The sequence below is a fragment of the Schistocerca piceifrons genome, chromosome X, assembly GCF_021461385.2.
Source record: "Schistocerca piceifrons isolate TAMUIC-IGC-003096 chromosome X, iqSchPice1.1, whole genome shotgun sequence".
Taxonomy (NCBI): domain Eukaryota; kingdom Metazoa; phylum Arthropoda; class Insecta; order Orthoptera; family Acrididae; genus Schistocerca; species Schistocerca piceifrons.
Genome location: NC_060149.1, coordinates 220,622,538 through 220,647,101, shown reverse-complemented (window position 1 = coordinate 220,647,101; position 24,564 = coordinate 220,622,538). Strand labels below are relative to the sequence as shown.

The following is a 24,564-nucleotide window of genomic DNA, read 5'->3' as shown; positions in this document are numbered from 1 at the left end:
CGTAGGTTTCAGCCACAGACCATATGCCCCATATTGAGCAGGCGGTATAATTTTAGTGTCTGGCACAATTAATACAATTTATATTCTGTCATACAAAATCGTACCCATAACTTGATCTAGGTGGAGGGTGGGGTGTGAGAAGGATGAGGAAGCTCATGTCAGTTTCTCAGTGAATTTCGAAAAACTTCTGAGGTTTCAAGACAAATGGTACTTACTATCAGTTAGTATCCATGACATGTTCTGGTTTTCTTCAAACTGATAATGGACTGATAAGTCTTCAGTCTGGCGGGCAAGATGCGAGCTCAGTTTGCTGAGCTGCCCCTTGCTGGCTACGCTCTTACTGTTATCTTGTCGTCGTAAACCCGAAGCAGAAACATGCTTGCGTTTGAGTTCTGCGCAGGCCACACTGTAGCGCATGGCAGGGAGTGCTTCTTAAAAGCATTAGTCGTTCACCTCATGTGCCATTCCTATTTGGAGCAGGGAAACATAACCTGTATCTATCCCCATGTACTCTACATTATTTATTTTAGTCCTTGTGATCCTCGTGTGAAATATATGTTAGAAAAAGTGGACGTGTTTTACATCCCACCAAAAATACTAGTTCTCCCGAGAGACGTGCGTCGCCTTGGATTCAACTGTGCTCTCATGATCTATTTGATAGTTTCATACAGATACACCGGTTAGTGAAGAACCTGTCATCACATCTCAGAAGTACATCTACCTCTTCTGTCTGATAGTTATGTTTAGGTCCAGCCCGAGCGGTCTGAGGCGCTGCAGTCATGGACTGTGCGGCTGGTCCCGGCGGAGGTTCGAGTCCTCCCTCGGGCATGGGTGTGTGTGTTTGTACTTAGGGTAATTTAGGTTAAGTAGTGTGTAAGCTTAGGGACTGATGACCTTAGCAGTTGTCCCATAAGATTTCACACACATTTGAACATTTTTTGGGGTCCAGAAACACTTGTGCAATATGCAAAAATAGATCGTGCAACTGTCTTATCTGCTAACAAGTAGCTGTTAACTGTCACATTGGTGGTTCAAAATTACTAGACCACTTACCCGCTCCTGGATTAACCGTCACACAGATATCTTCTTTGTCGAATTGACGTCACATAGGACGGCTTCAGACTACTCTCTTCAACAGGAAGACTACATCCTGACAAAGAATAAATGCGCTCCTTCTGCAGAAACCTGCATAAAGATCAGCTTTCGATTGCTTATAGCTTCTGCTGCCTCCTTCACTCATTTAAAGCTACATCTTAAGATCACGATTCACTACGTCCAGAGAACGAACGCAACTTTCTTAGATACTGATGCAGGCATATCCCTACTGAGAGAAGTTGCTCTAAGCAACAACAGCCAATTACTGTTACACCTTTCAAATGAGCAAAAGCGAGGCAACTCTGATAACTGACAGTTCTACATCTTATTAGTCAACTCTTTCTCATTGTGCTGTGATTGAATTTTATGATGTTTCTGAGCACTTACGATTATTGAAACAAGACAGAGCATATCTGAGGAATTTTATCCAATAAAAAGTACGACGTATCAGCATTAAGCTGTAATTGCCAGAGGCCCGCTAACTGATCCTAATTCCTCAGTTTAGGTCTCTCTGGTACGTCATATTAAGTTACGATGGTCGTAAATACTGCGGTGGATAATTTCAGGACCAAAATCAGTAGGTGTCTGGTAGGCAACGGGTATTTCCACCATCGATTTCAATTATGGTGGTTTCTTTCTTTTCCCGTAACAATTCTTTGATGCCTCTTTCAATGAAGTCAAGGTCGGTGTTTTTAATGCTCCTTGTAAAGTGTTAGTGTTCAGCCTAAAGACGAAGTCCTATCGACCGGCCCGTAGACAGCAGGAAAGATGTTCTGGAATTTCCACCGGCGGTCAATGAGAACCTTAGACAGGAAAATCGTTAAGGCATAACTTTCTTTGTCACAAGGGTCTGAATTCAGTTACAAAGGATTGAAAAACTTGTGTATTTTAATGATAAATGTTCAAATGACATGGAATTTTTGATGACAAGTAAACACATGCAAATGGCATCTTAGAAATGAATTCATTACATGTGTTTCGCAGGCATTACTTTATCTCTGTTAGACACACTCTGCTTAAGAAGGAGCATTTGTATCAAAATGTGAGAACCACTTTATATCTGTCATATTAACTGCGCCCACCTTCATTTTAAAAACCACTTAATTACTCGACTCTGGAATGCCTGAATCCTCGATAATCAATTGGAATACGCATACTATACGAAATTTTCATTGTCAGTTCCACACTGGCAGACTGTGAAACTAAATCCTGCGGTAAATTTCATATATTTCTTTACTGTTACAGAATGATAGCACATAGCGCAATTGGTGCGATCCTCGCACTGGGCCGGCCACTGTGGCCGAGCGGTTCTAGGCGCTCCAGTCCGGAACCGCGCGACTGCTACTGTCGCAGGTTCGAATACTGCCTCGGACATGGATGTGTGTGATGTCCTTGGGTTAGTTAGGTTTAATTAGTGCTAAGTCTAGAGGACTGATGGCCTCAGATGCTAAGTCTCATAGTTCTTAGAGCCATTTCAACCATTTGCACCTCCCACTGGACGAGGACACTATTTTCGCCAGCTCTGTCGCAGTGTTCGAGATGTGTAGGCTATGTGCCAGTACAAATTCCGCTTTCTCCGTTATTCTGGTTTCTATAAAAATGCCATCCTTTCTGAAGCTGAAGGATAATTACTGGACTTGTTGGACTGGATGATCAGTCCTCTTAACACAAAATCTGGATTGAAAGTAAACAATGAGATGGAAGTATTGCAGAACAGCGGATATGAAACCACTGGCAAACTTATCACTAAAATTGGGGACCACATAGAAGACGAGGAGAAGAAATTATTCAACACTTGAAGCAAAATAACGCACTATGGACAAAGCAAAGAGGACATCAGATGCAGACTAGCACAAGAAACGAGGGCATTCCTTGCTAGAAAGAATTTATTAGCATCGAATATAGACCTTATTCTGAGGAAGAAATTTCTCAAAATGTACATCTGAAGCACAGATTTGTATGGAATGGAACCGTGGACTGGGGAAAGACCAGGAAAGAAGAGTATCGAAGCATTTGAGATACGGTGCTACACTAGGATGTGGAAAATGAATTAGACTGGTAAGGCATAGGCAGTAGACTAACTGCTAGGGCACTTCAAAAAATAGGTTACACATTATTATGGCGTGCCAATTAACTTTTATCGAATGCTGCACCAGGCTTCAAAGAAACACAGAAACGTGACACTATTTTTTCCGCTTAGTCGTTAAGTCCCTGTAAACAATCGTTCAGTTTCTCGACGATAGAACTCCGATTCTTGGTCACGGGGTCATTCGAGAGCTACTGTGGGCCGGCCGCTGTGGCGGAGCGGTTCTAGGCGCTTCAGTCCGGAACCATGTGACCGCTACGGTCGTAGGTTCGAATACTGCCTCGGGCACGGATGTGTGTGATGTCCTTAGGTTAGTTAGGTTTAAATAGTTCTACGTTCTAGGGGACTGATGACCTCAGATGTTAAGTCCCATAGTGCTCAGGGCCATTTGAACCATTTGAACAGAAGTGTGTGATGCTCACCGGGAAGACAAGATCTTGTACCATGCGATTTCCATATTTTCAGCGAGCTAAGAGAACAGCTGTGGGCGAAAGTTTTTTAGACAATAAGGACATTCCCACAGTAGTTCAAAATAGTTCAAATCGCTCTGAGCACTATGGGACTTAACATCTTAGGTCATCAGTCCCCTAGAACTTAGAACCACTTAAACCTAACTAACCTAAGGACAACACACACATCCATGTCCGAGGCAGGATTCGAACCTGCGACCGTAGCGGTCGCGCGGTTCCGGACTGAAGCGCCTAGAACTCACTTCTGTGCTAGCCTGGTTAAATTATTGTTGGCTCCATTCCATCACAGCTGGAAGCTCGACATTGCGTTCGGTCCCTGCACAGGCAGAATATCACGGTGTATCTGTACAATTTAGCTGTTTTGTCCACAAGAATTGTACTGTCCCACATATTTCAACTTTGGCGTACTTTTCTAGTTGCTGTGTGATTCCAGTCGGGCACTGTGTCGCACCTGTTACCCGTAGCACAACAGAACTGTGTCTGCAGCAAACCCAGGACATGAACTCTCTTCTGACAATGTACTAATCTTGTTGTGCAATGGTTTTACCATGGGACGACATGTGTAGCTTACTTTCGAGATGTAGATGTCGTGTGACTAGAGCCTCCCGTCGGGTAGACCGTTCGCCGGGTGCAAGTCTTTCGATTTGACGCCACTTCAGCGACTTAGCATCAATGGGGATGAAATGATGATTATTAGGACAACAGAACACCCAGTCCCTGAGCGGAGAAAATCTCCAACCCAGCCGGGAATCGAACCCGGGCCCTAAGGATTGACATTCTGTTGCCCTGACCACTCAGCTACCGGGGTCGGACAACTTACTTTCTGAAGTTCATTCGTAGAAGAAGGACTAAAATTTCAGGAGCAGTGTTAATATATCAGAGAATAACCGTCTTGACACAGGAGGGAGTCGTAGATGGGAAAAAATGTAGGAAAGGACAGAAACTGGAATATACAGGGCGGTCAGAAGCAGTCTGTAAAGCATGTAATAGTGTTGCAGGATAAGTTGTGTTGAGAAGTAATTGTTAAGAACAAAACTGACAAGTTACGCCGTTTCAAGGTCATTAGCATTGAAGTTAGACAATCAGTTGCGCGCGTAAATTCAAGCGGCCCGCCAGAGACGGTGCAGCCAAACCCGTTCTTCGTTTGGTTTCCTAAAACCGAAAACGCGAGGGATACAAAGAAATTGGACACGGGACGGTCGCAGGGATCGAACCCGAGCCAAAGGCCAAGCAGTATAGTGCGCTATCATCTATGCCATGAGAACAACTGACACTCACACTGGACTCGCATTCGGGAGGACGACGGTTCAATCCCGCGTCCGGCCATACCGATTTAGGTTTTCCGCGATTTCCCTAAATCGCTCCAGGCAAATGCCGGGATGATTCCTTTGAAAGGGCACGGCCGACTTCCTTCCCCGTCCTTCCCTAACCCCATGAGACCGATGACCTCGCAGTTTGGTCTCTTCCTCCAAACAACCCAACCCAACAACTGACACTAATTGCATCTGGCGGGCTGCTTGAATCTGCCCGCGTAACTGCCTGACTGGCTAGCTTCAATGCTAATTAACTCGGAAACAGCACAATGTATCGAATTTTTTTCTTAATAATTATCAGCGCTACCTACCCTGCAACACCCTTATAAGCTCTCTATCCAAAAATTACTTTCCAGCCTCCAACGCAAATAATATTAGTACACCTATCTGTAGATCAAGTAGCAAATTTATATGTTACTATAATTCTCATGATGCTAAATATAATTAAATAATATACTATTTTACCTATACAGTTCTATATAATTATTTTAGCAATATCAACTAAAATAAAAATAAAGAAAATCAATGTCTCTGTACTAGTGTAAAAAAAGTCAATGTCTCTGTACTAGTGTAAACGGCATTACAGTTGTGTAAATGAATATATGATCCTTTTCAAACATAGGACATCATCGTCAAATGTTACGATATATCATAGCATCTGTGATACTCATATGTTTTTAAGCTCTTTGTTTGTATCAACACATGTGGTGCGCGGTAGAAATCATCTCAGTGAAAAATCTTAAGTGTTCAGTGAGAACAATTTACGTGTGCAACAATAAGAATGCAGTGGGAATGCATTTACATCTGCTGGACGAGTTTTATGAAAACAAACACTCGAAACCGACGTTTCACGTAAGTCACATGCAACGAAAATCTGTAACGCAACCATCTGTGTGTGGCGTGTTTATAATTATGTATTTATATTTTAGGACAATTAATCTGTAAAACACACCACATGTCTTAAAGAAAGCATGTAAACCGTCTGAGGATGAATCACGATGATTCGAAACCGGTAACGGTAGCCTTTGAATAAAGGAACTGAAAGTAAATTTGTGGCTGGTTGCTGTCCTAACACCATCAACATTTGTCTTCAAACAACAGCCACGGTCTCCATCATGTCATCATATGACAAAATTGCTTTCTAGACTGTTTCTGACCATCCTGAATGCAACAAATAACTGAGGATGTCGATCGTAAGTGATACTTTGGTATGAAGAGATTAGCAAGAAGAAAAATAAGGAACTGTAGACACACCGCACTGAGTTTTTTAAATTAGTAGTGTTACTGGGGCAATCTAGAATTTTGTTGAGACATGTATTTTTCCCAGCGGGCTTAGAAAGTCCCTGTAATTTTCCCCACCTCTAAAACTCTAAAAAATTGGCTCTAAGCACTATGGACTTAAAATATGAGATCAATCCCCTAGACTTGGAACTACTTAAACCTAACTAACCTAAGGACATCACACACATCCATGCCCGAGGCAGGATTCGAACCCGCGACCGTAGCAGCAGCGCGGTTCCGGACTGAAGGGCCTAGAACCACTCGTCCACAGCGGCCAGTTCTCTCTAACTCTCTACATTCGTGCTTCTGATGGACTGACAAAGTAACTGTGATATGCGAGTGTGTGGTCGTGGGAAACACAGGGCGCTTCGTGTGTCGGTGGCAGGAAGCAGGTCCGCGCCCCGTCCACAGCCCACAGCTGCTTCGCCAAGAATAGCGCCACAGCTGCCGCTTCCACACATCGATTCGCTGGGCTCCCAGCTTTAGCTCACCCCTTCACATTTTGCGCCGCGCACTCTTCCCTCATCGGAAACAACGCACCGTCGACTGCAAATCGGGCTTTTACTAGACAGCGTACAAACAGCCGCTTGGCCGAGCTCCAGAATATTTGGCTTTCTCTCTGACCTTACTGACAGCGCGGGATAGCGTCCACTACTCTTTCGAAGGTTCAAGCGTAACGGTACGTTTCAATAGCGGAATAGTTAGTGTTCGAATTGGGGCCTGAAGTCATCAGCTAGCAGTGGTGATACCGCACCAACGCCTCCATATGGTCACAGTTTCATGTATTATACGTACGCAATCAGTCGGTGATGAAGTCAACATAGACAAACGATTGACCGCAGTTACCTGACGTACCAATCCGGGTATAAGGTTAGATAGAGGGTTGCATTAAAGTTGAAAGACAGTAAGTTATCATAGAGTATCAGTAGTCATTAGATGAAAAGTAGAATGAAATTTTCACTCTACAGCGGAGTGTACGCTGAAATGAAACTTCATGGTAGATTAAAACTGTGTGCTGAACCGAGACTCGAACTCGGGACCTTTGCCTTTCGCGGGCAAGTGCTCTAACAACTGAGCTACCCAAGCACGACTCACGCCCCGTCCTCAGACCTTTAATTCCGCCAGTACCTCGTCTCCTACCTTCCAAACTTCGCAGAAGCTCTCCTGCGAACAGAACTAGTACTCTTGGAAGAAAGGATATTGCGGAGACATGGCTTAGCCACAGCCTGGGGGTTGTTTCTAGAATGAAATATTTCACTCTACAGCGGACTGCTAGTTCTGCAAGGTTCGCAGGAGAGCTTCCGTGAAGTTTGGAAGGTAGGAGACGAGGTACTGGCGGAATTAAAGCTGTGAGGACGGGGCGTGAGTCGTCCTTGGGTAGCTCAGTTGTTAGAGCCCTTGTCCACGAAAGGCAAAGGTCCCGGGTTCGAGTCTCGGTCCGGCACACAGTTTTAATCTGCCAGGAAGTTTCAGATGAAAAGTAATTTCACGTGTTTCTCAGAGACGTAACAGGACTAGTACTGGTCATGTCATACAGGGTGGGCAAAGCAGAACTAGCCCGGAAAATATTTCACACACGTTAAGATAGGCAACCTAACTTACATCATCCGCATCCAGGGCAAATTGTGTAAGTTGGGCTGCCTGTCTTGAGGTACATAAACAATTTCTGGGCCCGTTTTGTTTTTCCCACCCTGAACATGCCGTTAATCGCCAATATTTTCGGAATCGTTGAAGAACGTGGTGCTACGAAGGTGAATGAGTATTTTTCTGTTTATATAATCCACGAACATTTCTTTTAGATATTAAAGCATATATGTATTTTTAAAGAAACGACTTACTTTCTAAAGGTGTCCGAGAGAACTTGAAACTATGAATACACTGACATGATGCTTTTTGTGGTTGCAGCTAAAATGGTCGAAAAATTATGACAATGTTTTGCATACGATGGCTAAAACAGTTCAGTTTCAACTGCTTTGAAAAGTTTACATTAGATAGCTGGCCGGAAGCCGTTTATCTTCGCAAGTTTGACCTTCATATTTACCAAATTACACGCCTGTTTGTTTGTAAAAGATTTCACAACAAACCGTAACAAACGACATATTATTATACATATCATTTTATATGTTCTCGAACATCTTTGAAAAAAGTAAGTTCTTCCATTATAAAAAGAAGCTGCTGCAGTACGTTAGCGTACGAAACAGTTACTGGCGTTGTCTACGCAATTAAAGACTCATCCCACTGCGTACTGTGATTTATCGAGATGTCTTGCTTCATAATCTTCAACGGTTTCGAAAATAATTATGATATTTTACGCACACTGTACAGTAGCACAATGGGCAATGACATTAGTTGTAACGTCAAAAATTTGGCGGACGGTAGGCTTACCTATATGGAGCAGTGTCCTGAAACACAGTGTACAACCTAAGAAAGGTCAAGGCCTGTTCGGAGTTTTATGCAACGTTTCACAACTGGCTGTAATTTCTTAAACGTCTCTCTGTGCGCGGTAATTAGTCTAATCTTGTCTTCGCAATATCTACGGGTCCGATATGTAGGTAGTTTTTGTAATTCCAAGATTCGTCACTTTAATTCTAGAAACTTTCTAAGCTTTTGACAGTTCAATTCTTTCTGCATTCCCGTGTTACTCTCCGATAGGTTAAACAAACCTGTAACTATAAATGCTGCTCTTCTCTATACACTGGTGTCCAAAATTAAAGCAACAAACCGCTATTTCCCGGTCCTGTGTCTAATTCAGGATATAATCATACAAACTGTCAACCAGATATCCGTATTATCGTGTTCTGCACCGAAGATGACATTCCGGTCAATGGACAACCATGCGAACGATGCAGTCAGGGCACCTATGAAAGGAAGTAGTGTTTGACGGGTAGCCCCACATCCACAGTCGTTCTGTACACAGTCGCATACGGTGCAGTACGGCACAGAGAACATGCCTACCATACTCTCTACGATGGAGGGCCAAAGAAAGAAAGCAGGACAGTCGCAAACTGATGTGGCCAGATGGCTTAATGTGAATCGCCCTGTTGTTTCTCGGATGTGGTGGCGACAGTTTATAGAGACAGAAAGTGTATCCCAAAGACCAGGGCACGGCCGACCAAGTGTGACTTCAGAAGAGAGGGCCATTATTTGGCTTTGAGGGCACGACAGTACCACATTAGTACTGCATAGCAACTGCCATGTCAGCTCACAGTATCCACTGGACATTTTGTAACGAGCCAAACGGTGTGAGTTGGGTTGTTTGGGGGAGGAGACCAGACAGCGAGGTCATCTGTCTCATCGGATTAGGGAAGGACGCGGACGGAAGTCCGCCGTGTCCTTTCGAAGGAACCATCCTGGCATTTGGAGCGATTTAGGGAAATAAAGGAAAACCTAAATCAGGATGGCCAGACCCGGGATTGAACCATCGTCCACGCGAATGCGAGTCCAGTGTGCTAGCCGCCACCTTGGTCGGTGCTAAACGGTGTGCCGAAGGCTCCGGCAGAGTGGTCTTTATTGTCGGAGACCTGCTGTATGGGTACCTCCGACGCGTTTTCACAGAAGGGAACGTCTAGAATCGAGTCATCAGCATGCCACCTGGACGGTCGAATAGTGGATCAATGTTCTTTTCGAAAATGAGTCCTGATATAGGCTGGACAGCGATTTTCGATGGATTCGCATTCGCATCTGGAGGGAACGTGGAATATGATTTTGGGACTCAAACATTGTGGAAAGAGACCGATATCAAGAAGGATTCCTAATGGTGTGGGCACCACACACATCGCTCTTCATAAAACTGTACGGGTGAATCGGCAAGGTTTAATTGCTGTCAGGTATCGTGTCGAGACCTTGGGACCTCATTTGCGGTTGTTGCGAGCTGCTGTGGGTCCAGACTTCGTACTGAGGGACGATGATGCTCGACCTCGTAGAGTACGGGTCGTTGATGTTTTCTTGGAAACGGAAGATATTGCACGCATGGCGTGTCCTGCTTGCTCTCCCGATTTGAATCCCATAGAGCATGTCTGGGATGCACTAGGGAGACGGCTTGCATCACAGCAGCATCCACCAATCACTCTCCAAGATTGCGAGCAGCTCTGCAGGAAGAGTGGGCATTGTTACCTCAACATGAGTCTGATGACATCATTCACAGAATGTACCGTCGTTGTCAGGCGTGTATTGCTGCCACAGGTGGTCACACTCCATACTGAGCACATTAACCAGCTGTCGGAATGTGTGTGCAAATCCGTTAGGTTGAAAAAAAAAACGAAGAACATTTTTGTCTACATTTATGCATGTTGCAGTTGTTTACGTTCTGTATGCTTTATATTCTCTATACTTTACTATCACCTATTTATAATGCTTTGTGGCAAAATAACCGCAACCTTGCAAAATTTCCTTTTGTTGCTTTAATTTTGGACACCATTGTACACTACTGGCCATTAAAATTGCTACACCATGGAGATGGCCGGCCGCGGTGGTCTCGCGGTTAAGGCGCTCAGTCCGGAACCGCGCGTCTGCTACGGTCGCAGGTTCGAATCCTGCCTCGGGCATGGATGTGTGTGATGTCCTTAGGTTAGTTAGGTTTAAGTAGTTCTAAGTTCTGGGGGACTGATGACCACAGAAGTTAAGTCCCATAGTGCTCAGAGCCATTTTTTTGAACCATGGAGGTGACGTGCTACAGACGCGAAATTTAACCGACAGGGAGCAGATGCTGTGATATGCAAATGATTAGCTTTTCAGAGCATTCACACAAGGCTGGCGCTGGTGGCGACACCTACAACGTGCTGACATGAGGAAAGTTTCCAACCGATTTCTCATACACAAACAGCAGTTGACCGACGTTGCCTGGTGAAACGTTATTGTAATGCCTCGTGTAAGGAGGAGAAGTGCGTACCATCACGTTTCCAACTTTGATAAAGGTCGGATTGTAGCCTATCGCGATTGCGGTTTATCGTATCGTGACATTGCTGCTCGCGTTGGTTGAGATCCAATGACTGTTAGCCGAATATCGAATCGGTGGGTTCCGGAGGGTAATACAAAACACCGTGCTGGATCCCAACGGCCTCGTATCACTAGCAGTCGAGATGACAGGCATCTTATCCACATGGCTGTAACGGATCGTGCAGCCACGTCTCGATCCCTGAGTCAACAAATGGGGACGTTTGGAAGACAATAACCATCTGCACGAACAGTTCGACGACGTTTGCAGCAGCATGGACTATCAGCTCGGAGACCATGGCTGCGGTTAGCCTTGACGCTGCATCACCGACAGGAGCGCCTGCAATGGTGTACTCAACGACGAACATTGGTGCACGAATGGCAAAACGTCATTTTTTTCGGATGAATCCAGGTTCTGTTTACACCATCATGTGGTCCCAGCCGTGTTTGGCGACATCTCGGTGAACGCACATTGAAAACATGTATTCGTCATCGCCATACTGGCGTATCACCCGGCGTGATGGTATGGGATGCCATTGCTTACAAGTCTGTCACCTCTTGTTCGCATTGACGGCACTTTGAACAATGGACACATTTCAGAGGTGTTACGATCCGTGGCTCTACCCTTCATTCGATCCCCGCGAAACCCTACATTTCAGCAGGATAATGCACGACCGCATGTTGCAGGTCCTGTACGGGCCTTTCTGGATACAGAAAATGTTCGACTGCTGCCCTGGCCAGCACATTCTCCAGATCTCTCACCAATTGAAAACGTCTGGTCAATGGTGGCCAAGCAACTGGCTCGTCACAATACGCCAGTCACTAATCTTGATGAACTGTGGTATCGTGTTGAAGCTGCATGGGCAGCTGTACCTATACACGCCACCCAAGCTCTGTTTGACTCAATGCCAAGGCGTATCAAGGCCGTTATTACGGCCAGAGGTGGTTGTTCTGGGTACTTATTTCTCAGGATATATGCACCCAAATTGTGTGAAAATGTAATCACATGTCAGTTGTAGTATATTTGTCCAATGAGTACCCGTTTATCACCTGCATTTCTTCTTGGTGTAGCAATTTTAATGGCCAGTAGTGTATATGTTCAATATCTCCTGTTAGTTCCATTTGGTATGGGTCCCGCACACTCGTACAGTGTTCGAGGATGGATCACATGAGTGTTTCGTTAGTAATATTCTTTGCAGACTGATTGAATTTCAATAGTATTCTGTCAATGTACCGTAGTTTGTCACCTACTCTACCTACATCTCAACTTATGTGATCGTTCGAGTTCATAACACTGCAAATTGTTACACCCACGTATTTGTACGGGATGACCGATTCCAACTGTGACTCATTGATATTTCGTTCTTTAAGTGTAAAATTTGACATTTCTGAACATTTAAAGCAAGTTAGCAATCTTTCCACCACTTTGAAATCTTATTTATATGTGACTGAAATTTGTGCTCCTTTTTTCAAAGAGTAGCCTACTTCTTTATAGATAATTGCGTCATCTGAGCAGAGTCTGAGGTTACTGTTAGTATTGTCTCAAAGGTCATTAATGTACAGTATGAACAGCAAGGCTCCCAACACATTTCCTTGGTGCACACTCGAAGTTACTTCTACATCTGTCTATGAATCTCCATCCAGAAAAAAATGCTGTGACCCCCTACCAAGAAACTCTCAATCTACTCACGTAACAGTCTTGGCGCCCCATATAATGGTTCAAAATGGCTCTGAGCACAATGGGACTTAACTTCTGAGGTCATCAGTCCCCTAGAACGTAGAACCACTTAAACCTAACTAACCTAAGGACATCACACACATCCATGCCCGAGGTAGGATTCGGACCTGTGACTGTAGTGGTCGCGCGGTTCCAGACTGTAGCGCCTAGAACCGCTCGGCCACCCCGGCCGGCCATATAATGGTACTTTAGATGATAAACGTATGTGTGGTACTGAGTTAAACGTCTTTTGGACGTTAAGAAACACTGCATCTTTTTTTATGCATCTACCTGACTGTCATAGGTGGATGAAGAAGCTTACAGAAGGAGCATCCGCATTAGAAACAAACAAAGAAATGGGACACGGCAGCTGTGCGCATCGGCAGCAAGTAAACACGGCGAAAGACTGATCCTGCTGAATTATAGTCACTGTGCTACACAGACAATGGTGAAAAGATGACAACCAGTTTGAGTTCATGGCATTGAATAAAATCTATTTTACGACGTCTGAGAAGTTTAAGTGCCAGCAATCATTGCAAAAGTTCAAGGGGCGGATTTTTATGGATGAAGTGGGCGTCATTCATGTTTTATCTGAAAAAAAAACTGTATTATCAAACAGGTAGCGTTAAATGAGACATTCGAGAACATTAGAACAATTATCGGATGGAAGAGGTCGAATAAAAATGTGAAAGCTATCCATCTCGACTAACTGCACTATATGGTACCAGATCATATGCTCTGCAATGATGCTTTGTCAGTGGTCACGCTTCTGTTCCACAGCGTGAATTTAGTACGCGCGATAATTACTGGATTTTTATGAAATGAATTTTATCCATTGTGGATGGTAATTCATTTAATGTTACCTAGCCAGGTATTACGAACTGTCAATGCTTTCAAAACATGTAAAATCAAGATGATGAAGACCATTCAAACAATCAAATTAAACAAAATGCGCTTTTTGTCTATAGATATATTTTCGTCAAATGCTGCCTTACCACTCGCAATTGTCCCACTTGTATCCGTGTAGTCACCAGCAAATAATTGTTTTGTATTTATACAGTGATCTCCAAAACTACAAACACGTACATGAATGTATAAACACCTGAAGATGGGCGCAAGCCCGAAACCGGTCGTGTGACAAATAAATAACCTTTTATTGTGACTGGTAGCGGATATTTTCTACACCCCATACTGCATTTTTATTGTGATAAGGGACTCTCTTCAGGGACAACGTTTTGTGACCCAGATGAAATGGAAGTTTCAACGTGAATTTGACAGTGTACTGCTGTTTACCTTTTTTTTCCAAAGAGTAGTCGAGAGATGAGTTCAACAATGTAATGAGCTCACTACTTTAAATGGAAGCTATATTGAGTAGTAACTTCGTATAAAAGAAGAGTCACTCCAAGTACTTGGGCAGTTTGAGCGATGAGGTATAGAGAAGCTTTAGACACAATATACGTTTAAGGAGGCATTCGTAAAAAGAAGGAAAGAAGCAAAGAAAGAAGAAGTATTAGGGTTTAACGTTTCCTCGACGACGAGGTCGATAGAGACAGAGCAAAGAAACCGGTTTGGGAAAAGAGTGGGAAGGAAATCGGCCGTTCTCTCTCAAAACGAATCATCCCGACAATCGACTCAATTGATTTAGTGAAGTCAAGGAAACCTAAATGTGGGTGGCCAGACAAGCCAGAGTCGACTCGAGTATGAGTCCTGTGTCTCACAACTGCGCCACTTCACTGGGTGGAGGTTCATTTGTACTACATTCCGTGGTTGTAAATGGAAAATACGAGGGATATTAGGAAAGTAAGTTCCGATCGGTCAAGAAAATCGGTCACTGTGAAAATCTAATAAAGCTTTGCACATATGTGTTCGACAATGTCTCTAGTATGCCTGTCGGTTGCATCACTTCGCTCTTTTCAGTTCTGAGCGCACAGTGAGCTGATAATGATGCGTAGAAAATAATGTCTCCCGCCAAGCCTGAGGCCTTGGTGAGAGATTTCGCCTGATGTTATGCAGCCAATATTACAGAACTGCCATAAGGTTCCTACTTCGTCACAATCCAAAAATGGTTCAAATGGCTCTGAGCACTATGGGACTCAACTGCTGTGGTCATCAGTCCCCTAGAACTTAGAACTACTTAAACCTAACTAACCTAAGGACATCACACACATCCATGCCCGAGGCAGGATTCGAACCTGCGACCGTAGCAGTCGCACGGTTCCGGACTACGCGCCTAGAACCGCGAGACCACCGCGGCCGGCTTCGTCACAATTCTCGGTCGCAATGTGCAGGGGCAATGAAAATGCTCCTGCAGCGTTTTCGCTGGGAACTGTTTAATCATCCACACTACAGCTGGTAATTGGCTCCCTCTGTATTTCATCTCTCCTCAAATTAACTACTGGCTATGAAGACAACATTTTCGCACAGACAACGAGCTATAGATGAGCGTAGAGAATTAGCGGGAAGCACAGGCGGCTGCCTTCTATGACGATGGTATTGGAAAGTTGGTACAACGCTACGACAAATGTGTAAGTCGCAGTGGTGACTGTGTAGAGAAGTGTCTGGAATCTGTAGCTAACTGTTGCAGATAAAACATTTCTGATTATCACAGTGGTTTCCATTTTGCGATCATTCTGAACTTACTTTCCGAAAAACTGTGGTATATGAAGTCACAATACAACAAAAATACCTTGCACTTTGCCCTTACTGTGCTTTGCAGAGTAAAGATGTAGATATTATGCGGTTCATTGGCCAATACGCCTATATCACAGTTCCTACCTCAAAAATAAGTACCTCAGATCGAACAGATAACACTGAATGAAAATGATTTTAAAATACGAAGATGAGACTGTTCTACCTGCCATCAAGGTCATTTATATGTAAAGCTCTGCATTTGAGCACAACCAATGTTTGAAGGTTTAAAAAAAAAAAAAACTACATAAGCACAAACCACTGAAGAAACAATGCCACCTACAGACAATTACTAGAAGCAGATTCCCAAGAGCCATAAATGAGATAGTTATTTGGCTAAGAAACGAAACATTTGTTTCAAACAATTTATTTTTACTCATCTACGAGGGCTGTTTTCGTCTGTCTCCGATTGGTCGCAAAATGAAAACCACAGTGAAAATTAAAAATGTTTCAGTTGCAACACTTTGTACGACTTCCAGCTACTTCTCTATGTAGTAGCCTCTCCGACTTACACATTTCCTACATCTACATCCACATGGATACTCTGCAAATCACATTTAAGCGCCTGGCAGAGGGTTCATCGAACTACCTTCACAATTCTCTATTATTCCAATCTCGTATAGCACGCGGAAAGAATGAACACCTATATCTTTCCGTACGAGCTCTGATTCCCTTTATTTTATCTTGATGATCGTTCCTCCCTATGTAAGTCGGTGTCAACAAAATATTTTCGCATTCGGAGGAGAAAGTTGGTGATAAGAATTTCGTGAGAAGATTCCGTCGCAACGAAAAGCTCCTTTGTTTTAATTATGTCTATCCCAAATCTTGTCAGTCCTATCTGGTAAGGATCCCACACCACGCAGCAGTATTCTAAAAGAGGACGGACAAGCGTAGTGTAGGCAGTCTCATTAGTAGGTCTGTTACTTTTTCTAAGTGTCCTGCCAATAAAACGGAGTCTTTGGTTAGCCTTCCCCTCAACATTTTCTATGGGTTCCTTCCAATTTAAGTTGTTCGTAATTGTAATACCTAGGTATTTAGTTGAATTTACGGCTTTTAGATTACACTGATTTATCGTGTAACCGAAGTTTGAGTTCCTTTTAGCTCTCACGTGGATGACCTCACACTTTCCGTTATTTAAGGTCAACTGACACTTTTCGCACCATTCCGATGTTTCTTCTAAATCGTTTTGCAGTTTGTTTTGAACTTCTGATGACTTTATTAGTCGATAAACGACAGCGTCATCTGCAAACAACAGAGGCCGGCTGCTCAGATTGTCTCCCATATCGTTTATATAGATAAGGAACAGTAAAGGGCCTATAACGCTACCCTAGGGAACGCCAGAAATCACTCCTGTTTTACTCGATGACTTTCCGTGAATTACTACGAACTGTGACCTTTCTGACAGGAAATCACAGATCCAGTCACATAACTGAGATGATATTCCATAAGCACGCAATTTCACTACGAGCCGCTTGTGTGGTACATTGTCAAAAGCCTTCCGGAAATCCAGAAATACGGAATCGATCTGAAATCCCTTGTCAATAGCACTCAGCACTTCATGTGAATAAAGAGCTAGTTGTGTTTCACAGGAACGAAGTTTTCTAAACCCATGTTGACTGTGTGTGAACAGACCGTTTTCTTCGAGGTAATTCATTATGTTCGAACACAATATATGTTCTAAAATCCTGCTGCATATCGACGTTAGCGATATGGGCCTATAATTTAGTGGATCACTCCTACTACCTTTCTTGAATATTGGTGTGACCTGTGCACTTTCCAGTCTTTGGGTACTGATCTTCCGTCGAGCGAACGGTTGTATATGATTGTTAAGTATGGAACTAATGCATCAGCATACTCCAAAAGGAACCTAATTGGTATACAGTCTGGGCCAGAAGGCTTGCTTTTATTAAGTAGATATTTTCGTAGCGTTGTACCAACTTTCTAGTACCCCTGTCGTAGATGACAGCCGCTTGTGCTTTCTGCCAATTCTTAACAGTGGTATGAAAACTCGCTGCCTGTGCCAAATCGGTGCCCTCTAGCGAACGGTTCATGTGAGCAAAGAGATGAAAATCAGAGGGAGCGAAGTCCGTGCTGTATTGTAGATGATGATACGCTTCCCATCGTAAACGGTACAGACGTGTCTTTGTTGCATTTGAAGTATGAGGTCAAGCACTGCCACGTAGGACGTTGTCTGATGACGACACTCCTCTTCGATTGTGGTGAATTGCCGTTCGTAGCCGATTATCTCGAATCGTCTGATCCACTAGCTTAACGAGATCTTCGGCTGACACTCACTTCCTTCCCTTACCGCCTCCACCGTGAACATCTGTAAAAATGGTTCAAATGGCTCTGAGCACTGTGGGACTTAACATCGGAGGTCATCAGTCCGCTAGACTTAGAACTACTCAAACCTAACTTAACCTAAGGACATCACACACATCCATGCCCGAGGCAGGATTCGAACCTGCGAACGCAGCAACAGCGCGGTTCCGGACTGAGAACATCTGTACGTTCTGCTTCGAAGTTCTTGCACAGTTGCCGCTCTTTTGCTGCCACAAATGACAGTTACGTTATGTCGGCTGCATGAAATCAGGAAGAACCTGTCAGCATTAAGAAATTCAATAACAGCTCGCACTTCACATTTTTTGTGGGAGACTCTGTTCTAGGCATCTTTACATGCTCACTATGCTCTCAGAACTGAAAACTGTGACATGACGCGATCGATAGTCATACTACAGACACTACGCAACATATCTGAGCAGAGTTTCCTTTGATTTTCACTGTGGTTTTAATTTCGCGGTCGATCGAATCTTGAAAAAAAAAAAAAAAGTAGCTCACGTAATACTTACAGTCTTATTTCCCATAATCGAAGTTCGTGTGTTGGCTGTTCGTTCCTCCCGTACTTGGCACTCAAATGCAAATACGAAAATTCGATGAAATGATTAAGACAAAATGGGATGTATCAATAACAAGAGAAATATTTGGGCTTCCTACAACATTTTTGGTAAACAGTTTGGAATACAGTGATCAATAGGTTACTATATTTTGACTAAAGTTCAGTCTTGATCACACCATTTATGTTTCAATGACATAGGTAACCGGTTTTGGTTATTTTTACATAACCATCATCAGACCCATGGCTCCCTTAGGATGGTAGGCGGAGCTCTCCTCAGCTGCTACGAGTTCAGTTGACTTCGTAGCAGCTGAGGAGAGCTCCGCCTACCATCCTAATGGAGCCATGGGTCTGATGATGGTTATGTAAAACTAACCGGAGCCGGTTACCTATGTCATTGAAACATAAATGGTGTGATCAAGACTGAACTTTAGTCAAAATATAACTTCCTACAACAATTCTGTGTATTAGGATTGCAGTTGTCCAAACAAAAAGGCACAGCGTTCACTTCAGATGGTGCAACAGAAATGGTAACTTTGTAACTAGTCATTTGCCATGCGGTGTTAATAGAACTCTGTATCTCCATGCAGGTATTTGGTTGTACAAGGGGCGATCAAAAAGTTTGCTTTCGAAAGCCATACAGTCCAGAATCGGTATGCCAATGGGGCAAAATGTCCATGACCATTGAGGCAAACATCCCACCAGCGCACAAGGTATTGTAAAATACCTTGTCCTGCTGCTTGCCTTCTGCACATCCTCGTACGACAGGAATTGTCGACCTTTCAAGGCCTTTTTTAAGGGATCGAGGGCGTGATAATGGCATTGGGAGAGATCGGGACTATGGGACGAGTGATCTATTGTCTCCCGCTTGTCAGTAATGGCTGGCCTCGTAGGTCGAGAAGCGTCTTGTGTCGAATCTCGACCAAAACAGAACTTGGCGCACCATTCCACAACGGTAGTTTTCGCCCGACATGCTGCCCGATACAAATTCTTCATTCTCCGATGGATTTCTTCTGGTGTTTGTCTTTCGGCAGCCAACATAAGACTAATATCATGTTGGTTCTGTAAGGGCGCAATTGGTAATAAAGCCGCCAAAGTTCTCGTTTCAGGAAGAACCGCATTTACCACAAGCACGTCGGTAAGGCACGATTGCCAAGCTCATCCTTGCCTCTATGTCGGTGCTTAGATACCCGCATCGGTGTCGCGCTATGTTGCGGAATGGACGATAAAATATCGATCATGTGCCGTGACCAGCGCTTCGCCATTTTGCAGGTGTGGTAAATCAAAAAAATGTCTGCGATAAAGCTTGTACAGCTTGAAAAAATATGTAATTGTCTGTATCCGGTATTGTTTCTGAACCGTCTGCGTTTCTCTAGTCTTTAGATCGTTTATCCTTCGAACATCTGATTCCTGCAAATGCAGAGTTTTACAGATAAGTGATCTTGATGAGTGATGGAACCTACACACCTCCTTATTTTAAAATGCTTTTCACTAGTTGTTAGCCGATCGAGCTTCGGCACTTCAGTTCTGAATGAATTAGAACCCAAATAAAGTAGATCTCGAGTGCTCCGTAGCAAAATAGTCCTAGCAACATTATCGCTGACTTGTACTCTGCGGTTACGTTAAGGATTCAGCTGGTAACTGTGAAGGGAAGGAAGTAGTTGAGCTTCCAGTAGAGTATTGACAGGTCCATATCACGTGATTTGTGTAACATAATAGCAATATGAAGATACTGAGAACAGAGTAAGTGAATAATATGGAGTCCTGAGGCACATATTTCCTTCCATGTCTTCTCCCAATAATTGTCTCTTCATCCAACAATTCTGCTCCTTGCTGATTTTTTATCGTGTGATTTTTAAAACCATTAATTATTATTTTGCGTGACTTGAATAATAAGGAAAGTTAAATCCAAATTACTTTCATTTACTTACTTTTATTGTTCCAGACCATCAGTAGCGTCAGTACGCTTCGCCATATTGTGTACATTTAGGTCTGCGGTATCAGTCTAATTACCGTAGACAAGTCGTATAAGACGTTCATAGAGCGTCCACAAATTTTGTAGTCAGGAGTACGTGCTGTTTTATGGTATGTATTTCGAAAGACAACAAAGATTATGACGTTTATATGGATGAACAAAAGCACAGTACTGGTTTTCAAAGCGCGTTTTTGTGGTCGTTCTCTAATATGTGATGACGAGAACTCATGCGTTTGGCAGTCTTGGGAATTTGGCATTCATTCTGTAAACAGTCTTGGAGGATTGGCTACAATAACCATCTGAAATTAAGTACAATACTCCGCTGGTGTTATTATATTTCACAACTAAAGCTGTGTTGCGGTCGTTTCACTTGATTGCAGAATGTGCTTTATAATGCCCGTATCACAAAGCTGCGAGGGCTTACACTGGCCACTCTCTGATTCCTAAAAAATGTAACTTTAACTTATTCCCCTTTTGTAATCATGTGTAGAATATGAGATGAGATCGTGCCATCGACAACCATTCGTACCATCAGCAGATATGGAAGATTCAATATCGACAGTGTATGTTTACGAACTATAAGCAGTTGCAAACATCTTTAGCGGTTACTGTAAACTGGCTGAACCCAAATCACAAATTTGATCAAAATGTTGAGAAATATTATATGTAAACCGATCAAAGGGACAATGTAAGAGAAACATATATCCTGGAATGGATAATTACTCATTTTCATTTAGAAAATGTTTCATTTACACTAGCGTTCTAACTTGCAAAAGACGGGTCGAAGATGCATCGCCGTGCAGTTGCCGTAGCCAAAGAGGTGGAAGATACAAACAGAGCTCATAGTTAAAGGAATTATGTGATTATTAGTTCTGGACACAATCTGCGGTCTAACGGACGTTGATAATCTTAATGTTTTAGTTTTAAGTTTTCCTGCGGTAGGATAACCAGTTGCACTATGTACGGGATGATAAAAGTTGTGTTGTGGAAGCTGTCAACAACAATGTCAAATGCAGAATTTGGTGAAACAGAGTTTGCGTTCTGTATGTTTAATATAAGTGAGTCGCGCGCCTACGTAGAAAGGCACTGGTTCACAGTTCCGGTTACAGTCCTACGTTTCAGTAGTTCAAGTAACAAAATGGAGCCCCTTGCACACTTACAGTTGTCACCATTTACAGCTCAGGTATCTCCAACTACAAACCGACCCAAAGTAAATCACGGTCCTGGACAACACTGCAGCCGCAGCAAAGTCAGGCGCAGACAGTCACCCTGGCTTATTTATTACAGTTAAAATACGTATCTGCCATAATTGAAGAGACTACTGTCTGAATATCCGAAAGGAGTAACAGCAATTTCATTGCTGGTAAGAGATGAAACTTCGGTGACATTCAAGTAAATTCATCAGTTGCATGGCCCTGGCATCTGTAGCTTCTATATATGTACTTTCTTATTGCTAATACTATCCTATCCTCATCTGCATGCTTTATCCGTCACTACACGCATCTCGTTGGTTTTTTTTCAGTTAATCTGTAATCTGCGTTGGCGTTTCCTCGTCCTTTTCTGTATACATGCTTCATTATCTTTAACGTGGACATTTGATAAGAATTGACGCTTCTAGCACTGGTCACTCGTTTTCTTGCTTGTTTTTTATTTTCTGCGATGTACATCTCCCACATTATGCTCACGTTAAACTATTATACCACGTCCACACCACTGCGTTTGTTTTGTTATTATTGTTTTTTCAGTAAACAAAAACGTCAACAACTCTAACAAGGCCTTTTGGTCACTATGTGGTATTGAAACATGAGAATCATGTGGGCTGAAAATAAAAGAAAAAGAAAACGGATATATGCATGTAAATACATCTCCCCGTGGAAGCAGAAAGAGGCGACGACAGCTCACAACTTACATTGGCTTGAATGGATAAAACGAAATGCATGTGGTGATAGAAAAACAAATTTGGGAGTTGCGTAGCCAGTTTCAGCGTTAATACAGTAGTTCAGATAAAACTTTGTACTAATTCTTCCGGAAATTTAAACATATTAATCTATGAGAAGTGAATTAATATTTGCATCACTATATGCTATTTGAATGTTCTTGACATCGTAGGGACAGAATTTTAAGCAAAGTGAATAATAGCATGGAAATTACATGGTACTTCTACGCCACTAATTATGTGTTTATGTATAGAGGACATTAAGTGCTTAACTAATCCTTAGAGACGGTCACAGTTTGCTCAGATTGACAACATCGAGAAAGTCCCTTATATTAAGACTCTTCCAGTAACTCCATTGGTTACGGAATATTACGTCTGTTTATTGCAGAGGAGTATGGTTAGTGATGCGGAGTTTGTCAGTGACTAAGTGCACTTGATGTTTTGGTCTGTGGAAGTCGGAATAGCACTTAGCCGGGAGCTTCAGCTACAGAATTAGGATATTTGAAAAACGTTTAATTATGTTGTGGAGTCGAGACATCTTTTATTATTTACGATTCACGTTTGCCTCTCTGTGAATACTATAACTGACGACTTTTGAACTGTTGTTTTGTGTTTAATTTGCCAAAAATTGTTTCACGAGATTTTTTCAGGCGTTCAGTAAATTGCTGTTTCTGTCTTTCTTTCTTTACAGTAGATGCACTTAAACGTGGTATATACGAGTTCGTCTAGAAGAGGACAACTCCTTTCTACAACATACTTTACACGGATATTTTATGAAAAGTAGCATATTCTTCTACAGAAATAAACATCAGTAAGTACTACTGCTCAAAACGGAGGAAGTAATTGCTGAAACCTGAAGGAACCAGGTGAAACACGTCTACGTAAAATAAACACATACAATTATTTATTAGTATCTCACCGAAGAAGAGTGTCAAATACATTTAATGATATGATGCATGAAATATGATGGGTGACATGTTGAGTCATATGGTACCCTCATTGTATCATGTTTTTGATTCGTTAGTATTTGGACTATTCGTGTATTAGCTGTTGGTGTGTGTCAAGGGCAAGGGCAATGGCTCGTGGACGTTCGTATTTTTGGGAGGAGGAGCCGGCCGTGATACTCACGGAAGTGCTGGAAGGGTCCGTCGATGTCGAGGTAGGCGTCGGACTGGATGAGCTCCGACATTTCCTTGCTGTTGCGCACACCGTAGCACAGCAGCTCGAAGTGACTGGCGATGGTGGACATAGCGGCGCGGCGCAGCGCGGGAGGCTGGTTCCGGAGGGGCATCTTGGGGCCGACTGGCGCACACCGCAGCCGGCAGCCGACAGCTATTCCCGGACCACCTACCACCTGCCCCCGCCACTGCGGCACCAGTCTCAGCCACCAAACGTCAGCCCCGCACTCACTGAGGTCAGTGGCACACTCTTCGGACGCCATTATAATCCGTACTGGCACTGTTGGCCACTAAAATTGCAACACCAGGAGAGAATGAAAGCGACGAAATTTTACTTACTTTGCGTATGCAGTACAGTTCATCAATGGAGCCTACCATAAAGTTGGCAAGAAGAAAGATTGGGATTTAACGTCCCATCGGCATCGAGGTCATTAGAAACGGAGGACAAGCGCTCATTGTTTTAAGGCTGTCGAAGGAAATCGTCCGCGCCCTATCAAAGGAACCATTCGGGCATTTGCCTGGAGCGATTTAGGGATACCACGGAAAATCTGAATCTGGGTGGCCGGACGCGGATTTGAACCGTCGTCCTCCAAACTGCGAGTCTACTGTGATAACCACTGCAGCATTTCGCTCGATAAGGTGAAAACTACCATGAGCACTTAAACAGAGAACCGACTCGTGGCGATAACATAATAGACCTTCTGGTGACAAACAGATCCGAACTATTTTAACAGTTAACGCAGAACAGTGAATCAGCGATAATAATGCGGTTACTGCATCTATGATTTCAGCCGTAAATAGAAATATTAAAAAAGGTAGGAAGATTTTTCTGTTTAGCAAAAGTGACAAAAAGCAGATTTCAGAGTACTTGACGGCTCAACACAAAAGTTTTATCTCAAGTACAGATAGTGTTGAGGATCAGTGGACAAAGTTCACAACCAACGTACAATATGCATTGGATGAGTATGTGTCAAGCAAGATCGTAAGAGATGGAAAAGAG

General features: G+C 43.2%; 1 protein-coding gene across 2 annotated transcripts in view; it reads right to left on the bottom strand.

Annotated features, from left to right (window-relative positions):
* LOC124721400 (EIN3-binding F-box protein 1-like) overlaps positions 1-23,713 on the bottom strand; it is a 630,141-nt gene extending 606,428 nt beyond the window's left edge. For both annotated transcript variants that reach the window (XM_047246340.1, XM_047246341.1), the window contains exon 1: positions 23,515-23,713. In XM_047246340.1, coding sequence (XP_047102296.1) covers positions 23,515-23,677 — 163 coding nt within the window. In that variant the 5' untranslated portion in view covers positions 23,678-23,713. The remainder of the gene's footprint in view (positions 1-23,514) is intronic.
* Between the last annotated feature and the right edge of the window lie 851 nt (positions 23,714-24,564).